This window comes from Drosophila mauritiana, chromosome 2R (genome assembly GCF_004382145.1).
Source record: "Drosophila mauritiana strain mau12 chromosome 2R, ASM438214v1, whole genome shotgun sequence".
Classification (NCBI taxonomy): domain Eukaryota; kingdom Metazoa; phylum Arthropoda; class Insecta; order Diptera; family Drosophilidae; genus Drosophila; species Drosophila mauritiana.
The window spans coordinates 13,576,914-13,590,944 of record NC_046668.1 but is presented as its reverse complement, the minus strand read 5'-3'; the positions used below and the strand labels follow the sequence as shown (position 1 = coordinate 13,590,944).

Genomic DNA, 14,031 nt, shown 5'->3' with positions numbered 1-14,031 from the left:
GCTGCAATCGCATTAATTAAATACCAAACGGTATATTATTGAAACATCCCTTCCTGACGTGCTATCGAATTATCGATTGCTTGTCTTTCGGCTTTTTTGTTTATATTTGCTTGCTGGCATTTTCAGTTCCCAGAACCATTCTTTTTAAAGTTAGTTAGCTTAACTAAGCAATGCCAGTAACAAGACAATCTAAAAAGTAATTGACATATCCGATCTGAAGGCAGACAAAGCGTTAAAATGGCCTTCCTGGGCGACTGTGCTATCGTGTTCGTGTCGCAGGCAAGTAGAAGTCTCAATTTGGATATGTGAAGTAGAATAACTATTTAAATAAATTTCAGATGATATTCTTCGCCGGCGGCTGGCTGTTTTTCAACAAAGAACTCTTTAAGCACTATGAGATACGACATATATCCGTTCAGTTGATTTTTTCATCCACATTTGCCTTATCCATAACCATGTTCGAGTTGATCATATTCGAAATCATCGACGTTCTGGAGTCCAGTTCAAGGTACTTCCATTGGCGACTAGGTCTCACGTTACTACTCTTCATGACGACGGCTGTGATACCTATTTACATTTGCTACTCCGTGATACACAGCATTTCCTTCTGTAAGTCCATCACAGTACATGTTAAATTTGACCTCACATAACTTTATATTTTCTTTTTAGTTTCCGATAAATGGGTCCGAATTCTGACCACATTCTGTTGGTTCATCTTTATATATGGGCTGTGGCGGATTGGCGACCCCTTTCCTTTGCTGAGCGCTTCCCACGGAATCTTTACGATCGAACAGGGCGTTTCCCGGATTAGTGTGATTGGGGTCACTGTAATGGCCATACTTTCCGGCTTTGGTGCCGTCAATTATCCGTACACCAGTATGGCCTATTTCATTAAGTAATGTGTTGCCATAAATTCCTTCTTATCTCTGTTAAACTTTTCCTCTTTTTCTATTGCTTGGCAGGCCAGTGTCTCGGAATGACATCATCTGTTTTGAAAGGCGTTTGGCTCTGACAGTAGAAATGCTGTCGGCCAAAAAGCGGAAGATTGCCATGGCCATCTATAATCACAACAAACTGAATCCTGCCAAACCCCGAATTTGGGATATGCTCGCTTCGGCGGTCCATCGCAACACGAACAATGGCGAAGGTTGTTATAGATGATATTCTGAGAACTAATGCCTAATTCTTCCACTTCTTTTCTTCAGACATCAATCAATTAAAACAGGAAGTGTATGGCTTGGAGGAGCTATTACGCTCTGTTTTCTTGGAACTCAGTTCATTGAAAAACATGGAAGAACGCCAAAGATGGTCTCAAACATTGAAGGGAAAGTACTTCAATGTCCTAGGACATTTTTTTAGTGTTTATTGTGTTTATAAGATATTTATGGTAGGTCTATTAATAAGCAACTTTATAGTTTCGATTAAAAATACGTTTATTTAACAGTGTTGCATCAACATCATCTTCGATAGAGTCGGTCGAAAGGATCCAGTCACACGGGGCCTGGAAATTGCCATACACTGGTGCGGCTTTAACATTGACTTTGCGTTCTGGAATCAGCATATATCATTTCTGCTCGTCGGCTGCATTGTGATCACCTCGATCAGAGGCTTGTTGCTAACGCTGACAAAAGTAAGTGGCGCAATTTCTTAGCTTTAACTTATGCTATAATATCTTTTTGTAGTTCTTTTACCGCATTTCATCGAGCAAGTCGAGCAACATCATAGTACTGATTTTGGGACAGATCATGGGCATGTACTTCTGTTCCTCAGTGCTGCTGATGCGCATGAACATGCCAGCCGAGTATCGTGTGATCATCACCGAGGTTCTCGGAAATCTGCACTTCAACTTCTACCATCGTTGGTTTGATGTAATATTCCTGGTCAGCGCATTGACCACCATCATTGTTCTATATCTGTCACGCAAGCCAGTTCGCGTGGACGATTCCGATCTGAACTGATTTAAACTTGAGCGCTTCGGAGAGCCATTAGGCTCTCAGTTTAGGATAATCCGAAACGATTTAGAATCAGTTAGCATAATTATTGCAAGCTTTAAGTTATATATATATCCGTGTATATACCAGTGTGTATGTATGTATTTAATGCAGAATAAGCTAACTTACTGTGAAACGATGCACAAAAATCAAAGTAACATTTGTTTGATTAAGTGAAATAAAACCACGAACTGTTTGTCTCTGAAAAGGGATATTTATTCGAAGCTTAAACATCCCTGCCTTAAGCTTTGAAAAAGCTTTTCACTGGTTAATATAGGTCTTTGGGTTACTTTTACCAGTTGCCTGTTGGGACAAGGTTGGCTCAATTTTGAGTGAGTTGCGGCTTAACATTTGAGCAGTTACTACTCTTACAGTATTTCATAACCAACGTTCCTTTGTCTTAGAACATTCCACAGTAGTTCCTTGAGGAATGAGAACTAAAGGAAAACTCAGGGACAACTTGATGGGTGGAGGCTAGGATGAAGGAGTTCAAATGGGCAGGACTAGGTTTAATAGAATGGTGTACCATAAACAAAAATATGAGACGGAAGTATTTTTCTTTTAATATAATCAACATTTTAGTTCAACTTGTAGTACATGTTATGTATCGTTTAAACACCTTAGGCAAATTGAGAAGGTCTCTTAGACGAAACGTAAAAGAACGGCAACATAAAATTGCAATTACAATTAAAGATGGGCAACTTTTTATATGTCCCGGAAAACGCGATGTTACAGCGCGGAAAAATAAAAATAAAAATTGGCAACTGTTCCGGGTCCCAAGACGGCAGATAAGGATATAACCATTTGCGCACTTTGGTGGCTAAAAATGCCATTAAAATGTTGCGGCTGCCGCAGATCCAACTGAGCGAAAAGCATTTCGAGAGTCTAGATGAATAAATCATGAAATAAAAATGATTGAAGGGCACCAACCCAGCGGGCAAAGAGAAGGGGTTCGGGTTGCGGATCCAAAACTGCAGTCAAAAGCGCAATATATGAGGTTAAATCAATCAGCTGGAAGCCCGGTGAATTGGTAACTAAACACGGAGGAGAGAGACAACGCATTGCCTAATTAGACAGAAAACCGTTGCGAAAATGCGACTCTGCTGCGCCCCCCCTTTGCGTGTTTACTTTTAACCTTATCGATTTCATCGATTAGTGATTGATAATGTGTGTTGGCCTGCTCCACTTGCTCTACTTAAGCCGACACCATGGTCATTATGCAAATTTTTGCCAGGCAATTGATTAGAATTTCATTTGCGTTACGCATACGCCCCGTATGTCGGGGATGCCATAATTAACGCTGCATGCCCCAGTCACGGTGGGTTAATTAGCATAAATTCAATTAGTTTCCTTGTTTGCACCTTTGGTTGTCTCCGGAGACTTTGTTCCACAGCCCTTCCATCCCTTCATATGCGCCTGGGTGTATCGACCTGATCTTATCGATGGGAAACGTATAGAGGAGCATATGCCATTTTTGGGGCTGGTTGCTTGTGTTTCGTTGGTTTCTCTACCCCTTTTCTCGCCTCTTCTGAAGGCCCTATGCATATTTAGCATATTTCCTGCTTGACATTTGACCTTTTGTCTTGCATTGCGTCAGATTCGCAACGCTTAAGGTAACAACTGGCGTTTCCGACTGCGGTTATCTGTCTGAGTCTCGCTTCAGGACATGAGAAAGACATTAGCATAAGCAGGCGGCATTTGTTCAGATTGCCGACGAATTTGTGACAAGTTATGCAATAGGTCTTCAGTTAGATTTACATACGAATCCCGTGTGAAATAAATGTGCCTGGGATAATGGGACCTGCGTTTTTTTTTTTAAGCGCGAATAAGTGTGTGGGACTCAGTCAGGTAGAAGAACTTACACAATAGCGCAGAGTATTTTTTCTAGTTAGTTCTTATCTACACTACTTGATCCTTATATATTACATTATTTTCCTACTTATACCGACTATATATAATAACTAAGTACCTTAATTAACTCAACTCTCTGCTACAGCTTAATTAGCAAGGGTAATCTTAATCGGAGAGGTTGGCGACGATTGCTCGATATAACATTAGGTCGATCTGATATTTTTTCTACATCCAGCCATCCGCAGCCAAATGGATCTGGCTTAATGACTATCGTTTGCTATCCGTTAACCTTTTGCCATCGCTCTGGTCCATTTAACCTCGTCGATTGCCTGCGTCCGAGAGTTCCCACCTAGCAACCAACGAACCAATTAGGACCCATCTCCATCTCCGCGAGCTGGGCAACTCATTAGTGGACGGCTCCACATAATTAAAGCAACAATTCCGCCGGACGAAAATGCAACAGCACAGTAATCAAAGCACTTGGCAATTATTACATTGATTACCAGATGAAAGCCATAAATGCCCGTAGGACGCGGGGATGGTCCGTTCACGGAGGAAATGAAAAGGACCCGTATATATACATACATATATAGCAATATCCAGTTCATTAGGGCTGGCCATGAGGGGAATGTCTACTCTTAACTTAAACCTGAATGCAAAGTCTGTCGGTTCGATGCCGATTCGCAATCAAATTATTTACTTCATCAAATATTTAAAGGTTGTGCAATGTTTCCCGTCCATGAAATACGATAGCAGGGCAATTGAAATTGGCAGTTAAACAGGGCAATTTTATTATTAATATTTAAAAGGTTTAGGCGGGTATGTGAATTGTGTAATCATAGAAAAATCATTAAAATTTAAAATTATGCAAGGCATTTATTTGTTTAACGTAATGCTGAAAACGCACCCTGTTTTGAAAATGGATCAACGTTTTTTGTTGCGCAACCTTGGTCTATGTAAAACATAAGCATTTTTATCCGTCAGAACTTAGGTGCGTCATCATGATGATGCTCCTGATACCGTAAATGAAGTGAGGAGTTAAAGGTTAAATCGGTCTAGGGGCAAATGTATAATTACTTATATATGAAATATATAACGGAGTAATTTAATGGCCGAACAAATTAAACACATGAAATGAAAAGCGTGTGATTTTACTGAGTAACCCCCGCAGGTTCTATTTATTATTCAGGTGCTTTGCCTTCAGCCTCGTATTTTCATCGGTAAACTTTTCCAGGATTATTGCTCCATTTTGCGCTCCAATGGCTTTCCCTGAACTCACGCCAAAGTTTAACGGGCACGTGAGTGCGCCAGCGCCTCATAAAAGTGCCATAAATGTTGATAAGACATGTTTGTCATAGGTGAGACTGTGAGTCAGCACCTCTGGCTGCATCTGCAAGATTGTCCCGGCTGAAGAGAAACGAGGTGCCAAGTAGTTTGTCGACCCGATATTCCACAGATTGCTTTATTACCCTACCTCCCAGCGAGCACAATGTAGGTGCTGAGCTATCTATGTGGACTTATGATTTGTATGCCAATTTGTCAGCTTATTAGACGGGGCTCAAAAGCCATCTTCATAAGCAAAGGACATGGCAAGCCAACAAGGAGATTTTTCGCTCAGAGGTATCTGTACACTGCAATACGCATTGTATTGCTACATTGAAATCAAGTGACTTAAACAATGAATATCTATAGCTAAAATTCAATTGAGATATTCAGAGTGCCAAAGCTGGAACAAGATAGATATATTTTGAAATATTAGTCAAATTTGCCTTCAAGATATAGTTCTCTGTGTGACAACTTATGCCTCGTATGCCACAATTGCAGGCACTTTTCCATTAGCGAAAGGACAACCAATGCGATTGCGATTGTACCGCCAACTGGCCATTTACAGCGACCAGCTAACGTTGTCAATGATGGCCTCAATCATAGCTGTCATAAACAGCGGCTGTGTCCTTTCGTCTGTGGAAACCGTGGCTACACGATGGCGTCCGGCGAGAGAGAAGGATGTTCAGGATACACCCTGAATGCCAGCAGGTCAGTCATTGGGGGCAAAACGGAAGGAGTGACGCCGCCATCAGTTGAGTTTTGTATCTCTTTTGTGGAGCCATCCAGTGCTATTAATATGGAAATTATGCAAATTGAATTGACTTTCGTGGAGCCTGGGTGAGGCCCATTAAGCGTTGTTTAAGTTGTTTTCTCACTGAAAGGTGTTTATATATGAATTCCGCAAAAGAAGATAAGGCATCTTAGAAAGGACTGAAGCAGGCTTTAAAGACTTAGAAATGTTAAGCTTAGGGGTTTGCTGGCATTGCTATGGTAACACAAAAAACATGATTCCTAATTTATGAAATTCTTTCGTCTACTAAACGAATTTTAAAGTGGAATTCGCATGAACTCGTTGAGTGCATGCAGCTATAGCAGTTTGTTTAAGAAGAATATCGTGTATACGCCCAGTTCGCACAGGACTTATTGTTTAAATTGGTAACTGTGTTTTGTAAAGTTTCAAGTTAAGCACATGAATTATAGAATTCCTATTCAAGGGGTATTTGAGAATGATAGTGCAAACTACTCATAGTTAGTTAGAATATATACTTTGTGGCTTAAAATCATTAAGCTTTGAGTAATTTACACAAAAGTTCCGCATCAAAGAACCCAATTTTATCAACTATTTCAATCATTTTACCATTTATTGGCCGCAGGCCCAGCTAACGTGTTTGTGGCCAAATTTTCATTTTACCCTCTTCGATTGCCACAGGTGCGGTGGCTTAGTAATTTGTCATTTTCCGTTTGGTCAGCTACTGCTCCGTTTGGTCAGCTACTGCTCCCTGTGGACCGAAGGTACCTGGCAGTTGTGTGACATTCGCCTTGGAGCCGGAAAGGCCAAGCCTTGGCTAATCAATAAGTTTTGGGGAATGGGAAGCAAACTGGAAAATACCTCACTCCAAATGGAACTTTTTCCTATGATTGTGGTATTGATTATGATTTTCAATGGCGTTGGTGGGCACGGAAAATGCCCACCGGGCAAGCAGTGGACCCCAATGGCTAAAAAGTGTATAAAATATTACTTTGGCTTATAGTCGGACAATGGAACTTAATCCTAACTACATTAATGAACCCAAAAATCCCATTAAGGCATTCAGCATTAATAACTATAAAAAAAAGGTGAGTCGAGGCTATTAAAAATAATGACAACTAATTTTGAGGTTATTCCAGACAAAACACACAGAAATATAAAGATAGAATAATAAAAGGATTTCCACACAAATAAAACGGAGGCAAGAAGTATGATAAATTAAATGTTATTTGTTTGGGCTGAGTTGGGGTTTTGCTGGCAAAACAATGCATTAATTCTGGTCGATGGTGTTGAAAAACTTTTGGGGTATAATATGCGAAATTCAACCCCTTCTTCGACTCATTCGATGCTTTTGTTTGTACAAAATGGACAACAATTTGTGCCTTAATCAAAATTCAGACAAGGTTTGAAAAGTGTCTGAAAATTGAAGGCGATAACGGGTTGTGTTCCTGTCTTAATACTTTTCATTTATCATTGACAGACAGTTTGTTTTTAGCACACTTCGAAATGAACGAAAAACAGACAACTATTGTTTATGATTTTATTTTATTTGGCGGCCAGTCAATATCCAATAATATTAAAGAACACAAATTCTCGTTTTACATATGCATTGAGGCACCAGCAAAATGAATAAAAAATATTTATGTGAACAAGCGAGCTGTGCAACAAAATATTATCAAGATTGCCTGTCAAAATATCCGTAAACGCCAGTACGTGTGCATCGAAAATTCTTGAATGGTTATCGATTTTATTTTCCTCGCTTTAGTTTTATGACAATTATTAACTTCGTTTATATTTCGTTTGCAGTGCGCAAATACGATAATAGAGCGGTAAATTACATTTAACGCCCGATTAGTTCTGGATTAAGATAAAGTAATTACTGGCAAATATGGAAATTACACAGGTGTATATGCAAGATTATATAAACACAGATATATAAGTTGACCCAATTAGTAAATAAATGACAGGACTGATTCGGAAGGAAATACTGTAGAGAATAATGTAATAAACAGAGGTTTTACTTATAAAGAAACCCCCTCTTTATAATATGGGAATATTGCTATCACATTTGTTTATTTATTTCAAATTGTATCTTTCTCTGCTTGTCAAACTACCATGTCCAATCCTAATTTCTCCAGTTAAAGTATCTCCATAATCTCAGGCACAATATTTATTTATATTCTGAATTCCTAATGATTCGAAAGTGTTTAGTTCTTATTCTAGTCCTGGGTTTCCTTCATCTCACCTGGAGTTCATCGGGGGGGTCGTGCAAGGATGGTTCGGTTTTCAATCCCAAAAAGGGAGAATGTGAACCACAGCCACCAACAGAACCTCCAGATAGTTGCCGACGTACGTAATACATATGTATCTATAATGGAACATAATGCAATCTACGTAACCAAAATCTTTTTAGCCGGAACGTACTGGGTTCTAGAGAGGAAATCGTGTATCAAGTTTCGGCAAGTAATATCTGGATATTTTCCAGCAAAACCTGAAATGTCAACTCAATACCTAAAGTGCCCCAAAGGATTCATTTCTTTAAGAAATTTGTGTGTAAAGGAGCTAAAAAATAAAAACAAAACTCAAGGGAGCGGTAAAAACGGAATAGAGGTGGATATGGACGATAAATTTAAAATTGTCATAAAAGAAAAACAGACTGACCATCCTCATGATGCATAAGTTTCATCGTTTGCCGGATTTATGATATAAATATTAATCGATTATTGGTCAAAAGGAAGTCTGCAAGTGTCCTTAATATAATAAAACTATAAAGTTAAAGTCACATGTATTTGATTCATGGAGACAACATTGGTAAAATCGAGAGGAATAAACAGCTCAGGGCGCATTTGTGAGGCGTTTGCCATAATGAACCAAAGCAATCAAAGTTAAGCACATTGGTCAAGGGGAAAACGATGGAAAACAACTTGTTTACGGACTATGGAACGGGAAACTATGGCATTTGGCCAACAAATTGAAAGCCTGAAGAAAAGAAAACCGTGTTTCTGATTTTGTGTTGCCTCACAGCAAACTTTTCTGGTATTGATTTTTTGTATTACTACGTTTATTTGCGTTTCACTGATTGGCGACGTACTTATACATTTAAAACACTACTTCGTGTTAACCACAGTTCAGTTTGTATAAACACATTCGTTTTTCATCGATATGCTTAAAATTTAAATTTGTTTGCTACATCCATAAGTTTAGATAAAATAAAATATATATTAAATAATAAGCAATTGTTAGAGACGTGATTTGCGGATATTGCACCGGAAGTCGCAGAAACAACCGTAGTCATTGCCAATTTTGGAAACCCCCTTCGTTGGCCAGGATTCGGCGTCTCCACGGAACTCTTTGCCGTTGAAATCAGCACATAAGGTGCGAGATTTAGCAGCTAAAGCAGATGCAGATGCGGAATGTCGGTTGGTGGAGGAGGTGGCATCCGGTGATGCCGATTGGATGCGGCTGCTTATTTGGCACGGATTTAGTGGCATTGCCTGCTGGCGACTGTCAGCGTGGGAAAAAGGTTTTTAGAAATGGAAAGTTGATGTGTGTGCCGCTGCACATGTGCGATAAACGTGCCCAAGCACCACCGACTGAAAGGAATTGTGGCTGCATTTTATGGGCAAATGGGAAAATGTTAAAACTTCTGTCACTTTTTGCTCTGTGCCAACGCAAATATAGTGATTCCAGCTATAAATTTAGCGCTCGTCAAAGGCGCGTTGAAAAGTACTACTAAATTGACATTCGTTTCCTTTTCAGGACACTCAATGCACCAGCGATTGCTCCATTTCAGCTCCAGTGTTCACTTGCACAACGCTTTGTTTTGAAAGCCTCATAAATTGCGCATTCGCCATGTTGCACCATCTAGTCGCATGGCTTCTCTCTCCTCGGCACGCATAAATTCAACGGGTGAAATATTTGCGAACCGTGAAGCATCGCCGCAAAAAAAAAGGAAATGATAAAATGGAACAGCAGTTAACTCAATGCGCCGGAGCACTTTAGGCCAGCCACGTGGTTGCACCAGAGGACTGGGAATTTCCAATTGACGCACACCATGCAATGGAATGCAAATTTCTCGCGCTATCTCCCTGTCCTTTTGGTGGCAAGTTCAATTTGAAAGTCACACCTACACTTGCGCCAAATGTTGATGATGCATTCTCGGCGGATTTTGGGGGCGATTTCACTGCGAATTTTCCGCTTCGACATGTTTCACATTTCCCTCGGGGGTGAAAACTCAAATAGTTGTTCGCTTTGACTGTGCGCCTGCAAACTGTAAACACTGGCGCAAAGGATAATGCGCTGGAAAGTCCCTTTACTGGTCCTCTGACGTCTCAAGTGCCCGGGACTTACCTACACTAGAAATTTACACAGGCCCATCTAGGTCAAGTATTGTCAGAGTCAGCCACATCAACGTCATTGTCATGAAAATTTCTCGTGCTAAAACTGTCACTGAAGTTCATGTCAGTCGCCGGCACAGTGGGCCCAAGAACCTCAAAATTTGTGGGCGGCACCTGAAACCAACTGAAAAGCGCGGTCTACCACCCATCAGCAAAATGAACAAGCACTCTGAGCGAATGCTTATGTGCAAGCCACCGAAATGTCTGGAAAAATCCACAGTCATTTAAGCATATTTGGACCACCGTCCTTTAAAATGTTCAAATGTCCTTGACGACTGACAGCTACAGTGGCAGCAGCACCGCCGCAGGAAGCCTCTGCTTTCAGGGGAGCAGTTCTCCAGCTCTTGAGGTGGCAAAGAAAAATCGTTAAACGTTGGCCATGTGCAGTGAGTGGTTGAGAATGGCTAAGGACTAATGCCAAACTGGCCAGCAAATGAGTGTGATAATGTGATGATGCCATAAAGACCAAGTGTTTGCTTTTCAGAGCTTGAGTTTAAATTAAATTATGATTTAAATCAAGAGTTACATATATAAAACTATTTCAGCTATAAAATCTGGCAAGGCAACTTAAAAGTCTAACTAATCCCATTTGTTTTCCAAATCTTAGCAACTTACCAATAGCATTTGTACAGAAAGAAACAAAATCCAATACAAATTTCGCATCTTGAAGGAGCAATAAAAACTAGAGTGTTGCATCTTTATTGTATTTATTTTTATTACTCAATTAAAATTTAGTTGGGACATTCTTTGTTTGTTCGGCTTGTATATGGTTTGCTTTCATATTCTGGTTTTTTCTTTTCATTTATCCACATAGAATTGGTTTTACCCATTTGCTTTTTAAATGTGATAATTTTATGCAATTTATTTGAATTTGACTTTGATCTCTAATATAATTTCAATTATGTTCATTAGCTTGTTATTAATTTTTTGTAATTAATTGATTTGAATTTTAAATATTTTATTATTGGCTTCCGTTGCCACATGGTAACAATTTTCTCAGCTGTGGCCGAAAAAAAATATTTTCCAATTCAACTCGGTCTAATACCTGTCTTTGCATCTGTATAGGTATATATATATGTGTGTATTTCAGTTTCCCACTCGAGGATCAATTGTTAAGTAGACAAATATTGTAATACACTTGGTAGAAAAACGAAAATTGTGCCACCAGATTAGTTATCTTTATGTTCATTGACTTTTCAGTTAATATAGAGCCCGAGGGCCGAAAAATTGTTGAGTTGACGACTCGAAGCTGCATCATGTTGCTTGGATACCCCTAATTTGCCTTAATTTGAAACAACATTGAGTTTCTTTGGTTTCTAATTCATATTCATACGCTTGTAGGTACAATTAATTTTTTACTTTTGGCATTGGCCAGACAAAATGGAAATGATTTCCCAAAAATTTGTTCAGCAGTTTCCTTGCATTTGTCTTTTGTTTGGTTTCTCATTTCCCTACAATAAAGTTTATGGAACATCGTGCCTTTTATTTATTATTTTGTAACATTAGGTTTTTCTTTGACAATTTAACGTTAGTTCAATTTATTTTTGGTTTAGTTACGGTCTTGGGTTTAATAGCAAAGTCCAAAAACGAAATGTAATTTAATTAAATATTAACTAATACCAATTTACGACTCTAAAGGTTAGTAATAGAACAAGAAAAGCCGCAAAAATGTATCTGTAAATGTCGCGTAACTCCGAATCATCATCCGCAAAATGTGATTTTACTATTCATTTATTAAAGCTTTGCAAACTAAATGTAACTTTGCCCTCGACTTAATTTATTTAATAATTATGAGAATCATTTGGGTTCGCCATGCCGGCTAAAACATATTCACTAAAAAGTTTACAATTGTGTGCCCTCATCTCGATTGGCCTTTTACACATTTACAATTTACCAATAATTTTATTCACTTGCGTAAGCATTAAGTTAGCTTCATCATCTGTGACTAGCCCACCGAGGGCAATGAAAATTCAACTGGTGAGCTCCTTACTCGGGATTGGCATCCTTGCGGGTCTTGTGGCCCCGGAACGAGGCCTGAATTTTGGTAGCAGCCTTGTTAAGCTCGGGATCGGTTAAATCTATGTCCAACTCCTCGGCCACCTTCTTGGTTATCTCCTGAATGTCCTCGTCTTCGGGCGCATCCTTGTTCACCAGCTTGCGTGCCAAATGACCACGGAAAGTGGACTGAATCTTCAATGCAGCATGGCACAGATCTGTGGAGAAGGAACACGAAAACGGGTAGTTTGTGTAAATTAGTGTTCTAGTTCTGCTTAAGTGCCCACTTGGCCAACTCCCCGAAACAATATATATATATATATATAATAGTTTTAAAACTTGTCTGGCGTTTCTTGGGCAATTGAAACTTTAGATGATACTCAAACATTCGCCTGAATTTGTTGTGAACTTTTTTCAATTAGCTCCGGTCCTTATGCTGACTGGCTGGCTTCAACTGAGTTTGTATTGTTTTTACTATAATTTATTGTTATAGTTTCCTACATCACTATTTAATTCCCTATCTGACCACCGCTTCGTATTTTATAGCCCAGCACTGGCCATAATTTTTCCATGGATCCCAGATTGCTTGTAAAAAAGGGATCTAATCGAAATCACGAAGCGAATTATTCCCCCAGCGCTCTTCACAGTGTTTAGTACTCTCTTACTTCGACCACGTTTCCCGGGCTAATCTCATTACGTATACGCAATGTTGGGCGCAGAGGGACGCATATTTTCTGCATATATAATCCACTCCAGCAGCTGAAGAGATGGACGAGTGGATGGACTGACCACAAAATTAAGCTCGCATCTGGCCAGGATGCATGTGGTTGTGGTTAAGCCACGCATGTCTCTAGCTACGTGCAACTTTTGCTCCGTTTTCCGCCAGAAAAGCTCATTCTAATTAGCCAGTAATTGTGTAAAAATGTTCAGGAAATACGTGTACTTGGAACCACAGGAAAAACCATTAAATTATGCATAGCTTTCACCGAGTTTTGCAAGAACGCGCTTCTTCTACGTTGTCAGTCGCAAGATTACATCATTGCATCTGTCGTTTTACCACTTTTTGTCATCTTTTCCCATTGCTCTTGTGCATTTATGCAAATTCCGAGAAAATTCTCATTTAAAAATTCGCCATTTCTGTTAAGATTTTGCCGCTACAAGAGTGCATACATTTAACTTGGCCAATTTCCGCAACAAAATCTGGCGTTTCCCTGCGGGCCAAGTTAGCCCAGTTGGCCATGCAAATATTTTTAGAGGGTAAAAAGGCGAGGAAGTGGTCTTGCGTTAATTCGCTAAGCGTAATTGGAGTTAGGCCAAGATAAGCATTTGGCTGGGGTCCACGGACTGGGACCGGAGAAGTCCTGGTCGAGGACTTATGGCATGTGAAATTTTATCAAATTACGCACACACGGCGGCTACACAACGTGACCCGGCCGAAAGGCACGTGCCATTTGCCGCTGTTGCGTTTATGTTTATTTATAAAATATTTAAAAATATCAGCAAGACGTGCAAATAGCTGTATAGCGCCACCAGGCGCGCTGTGACATTTTCAGAGGCGCAGGACATGCAGGTCCTGTGAGTGGCAACTAGTTATTCTGGCTAAGCCGATCTGAGCTGCTACCACTGCTTGGTCAGTAATCAACATCAACCTGTTCTGCCGTACCGAAGCTAGAGTTTACCTGTAACTCGTTTTTTTTTCACCTGTGAGACAATGTACTTCCTA

The 14,031-nt window shown here is 39.8% G+C and overlaps 4 protein-coding genes across 5 annotated transcripts in view; 3 read left to right on the top strand and 1 right to left on the bottom strand.

Moving 5' to 3' along the window:
- The first annotated feature begins 81 nt into the window (after nucleotides 1-81).
- Nucleotides 82-2,216, top strand: LOC117137551 (Golgi pH regulator). Its single transcript, XM_033299049.1, has 7 exons — nucleotides 82-279; nucleotides 339-609; nucleotides 670-895; nucleotides 963-1,147; nucleotides 1,206-1,387; nucleotides 1,445-1,630; nucleotides 1,683-2,216. The coding sequence occupies exons 1-7, from the start codon at nucleotides 238-240 to the stop codon at nucleotides 1,956-1,958; spliced, it is 1,368 nt and encodes a 455-aa protein (XP_033154940.1). The 5' UTR covers nucleotides 82-237; the 3' UTR covers nucleotides 1,959-2,216.
- Nucleotides 2,217-6,796: 4,580 nt separating this feature from the next.
- On the top strand, nucleotides 6,797-7,111 carry LOC117137707. The gene is given in 3 exon segments (XM_033299280.1): nucleotides 6,797-6,918; nucleotides 6,983-6,995; nucleotides 6,998-7,111. Coding segments are annotated over 3 exon segments (219 nt in total). The 5' UTR covers nucleotides 6,797-6,802; the 3' UTR covers nucleotides 7,088-7,111.
- Nucleotides 7,112-8,108: 997 nt separating this feature from the next.
- LOC117137058 lies at nucleotides 8,109-8,694 on the top strand. Its single transcript, XM_033298272.1, has 2 exons — nucleotides 8,109-8,265; nucleotides 8,330-8,694. Exons 1-2 carry the CDS (start codon nucleotides 8,109-8,111, stop codon nucleotides 8,593-8,595), a joined length of 423 nt encoding a protein of 140 aa, XP_033154163.1. The 3' UTR covers nucleotides 8,596-8,694.
- A 2,309-nt stretch (nucleotides 8,695-11,003) lies between these two features.
- The window catches only part of LOC117137702 (cilia- and flagella-associated protein 91), a 34,809-nt gene continuing 31,781 nt past the window's right edge, over nucleotides 11,004-14,031 (bottom strand). Inside the window, exon 3 of one of the 2 annotated variants that reach the window (XM_033299271.1) lies at nucleotides 11,004-12,526. In XM_033299271.1, the coding sequence (XP_033155162.1) occupies nucleotides 12,300-12,526 (227 nt within the window). In that variant the 3' untranslated portion in view covers nucleotides 11,004-12,299. The remainder of the gene's footprint in view (nucleotides 12,527-14,031) is intronic. The other variant, XM_033299274.1, reaches the window with a different exon arrangement.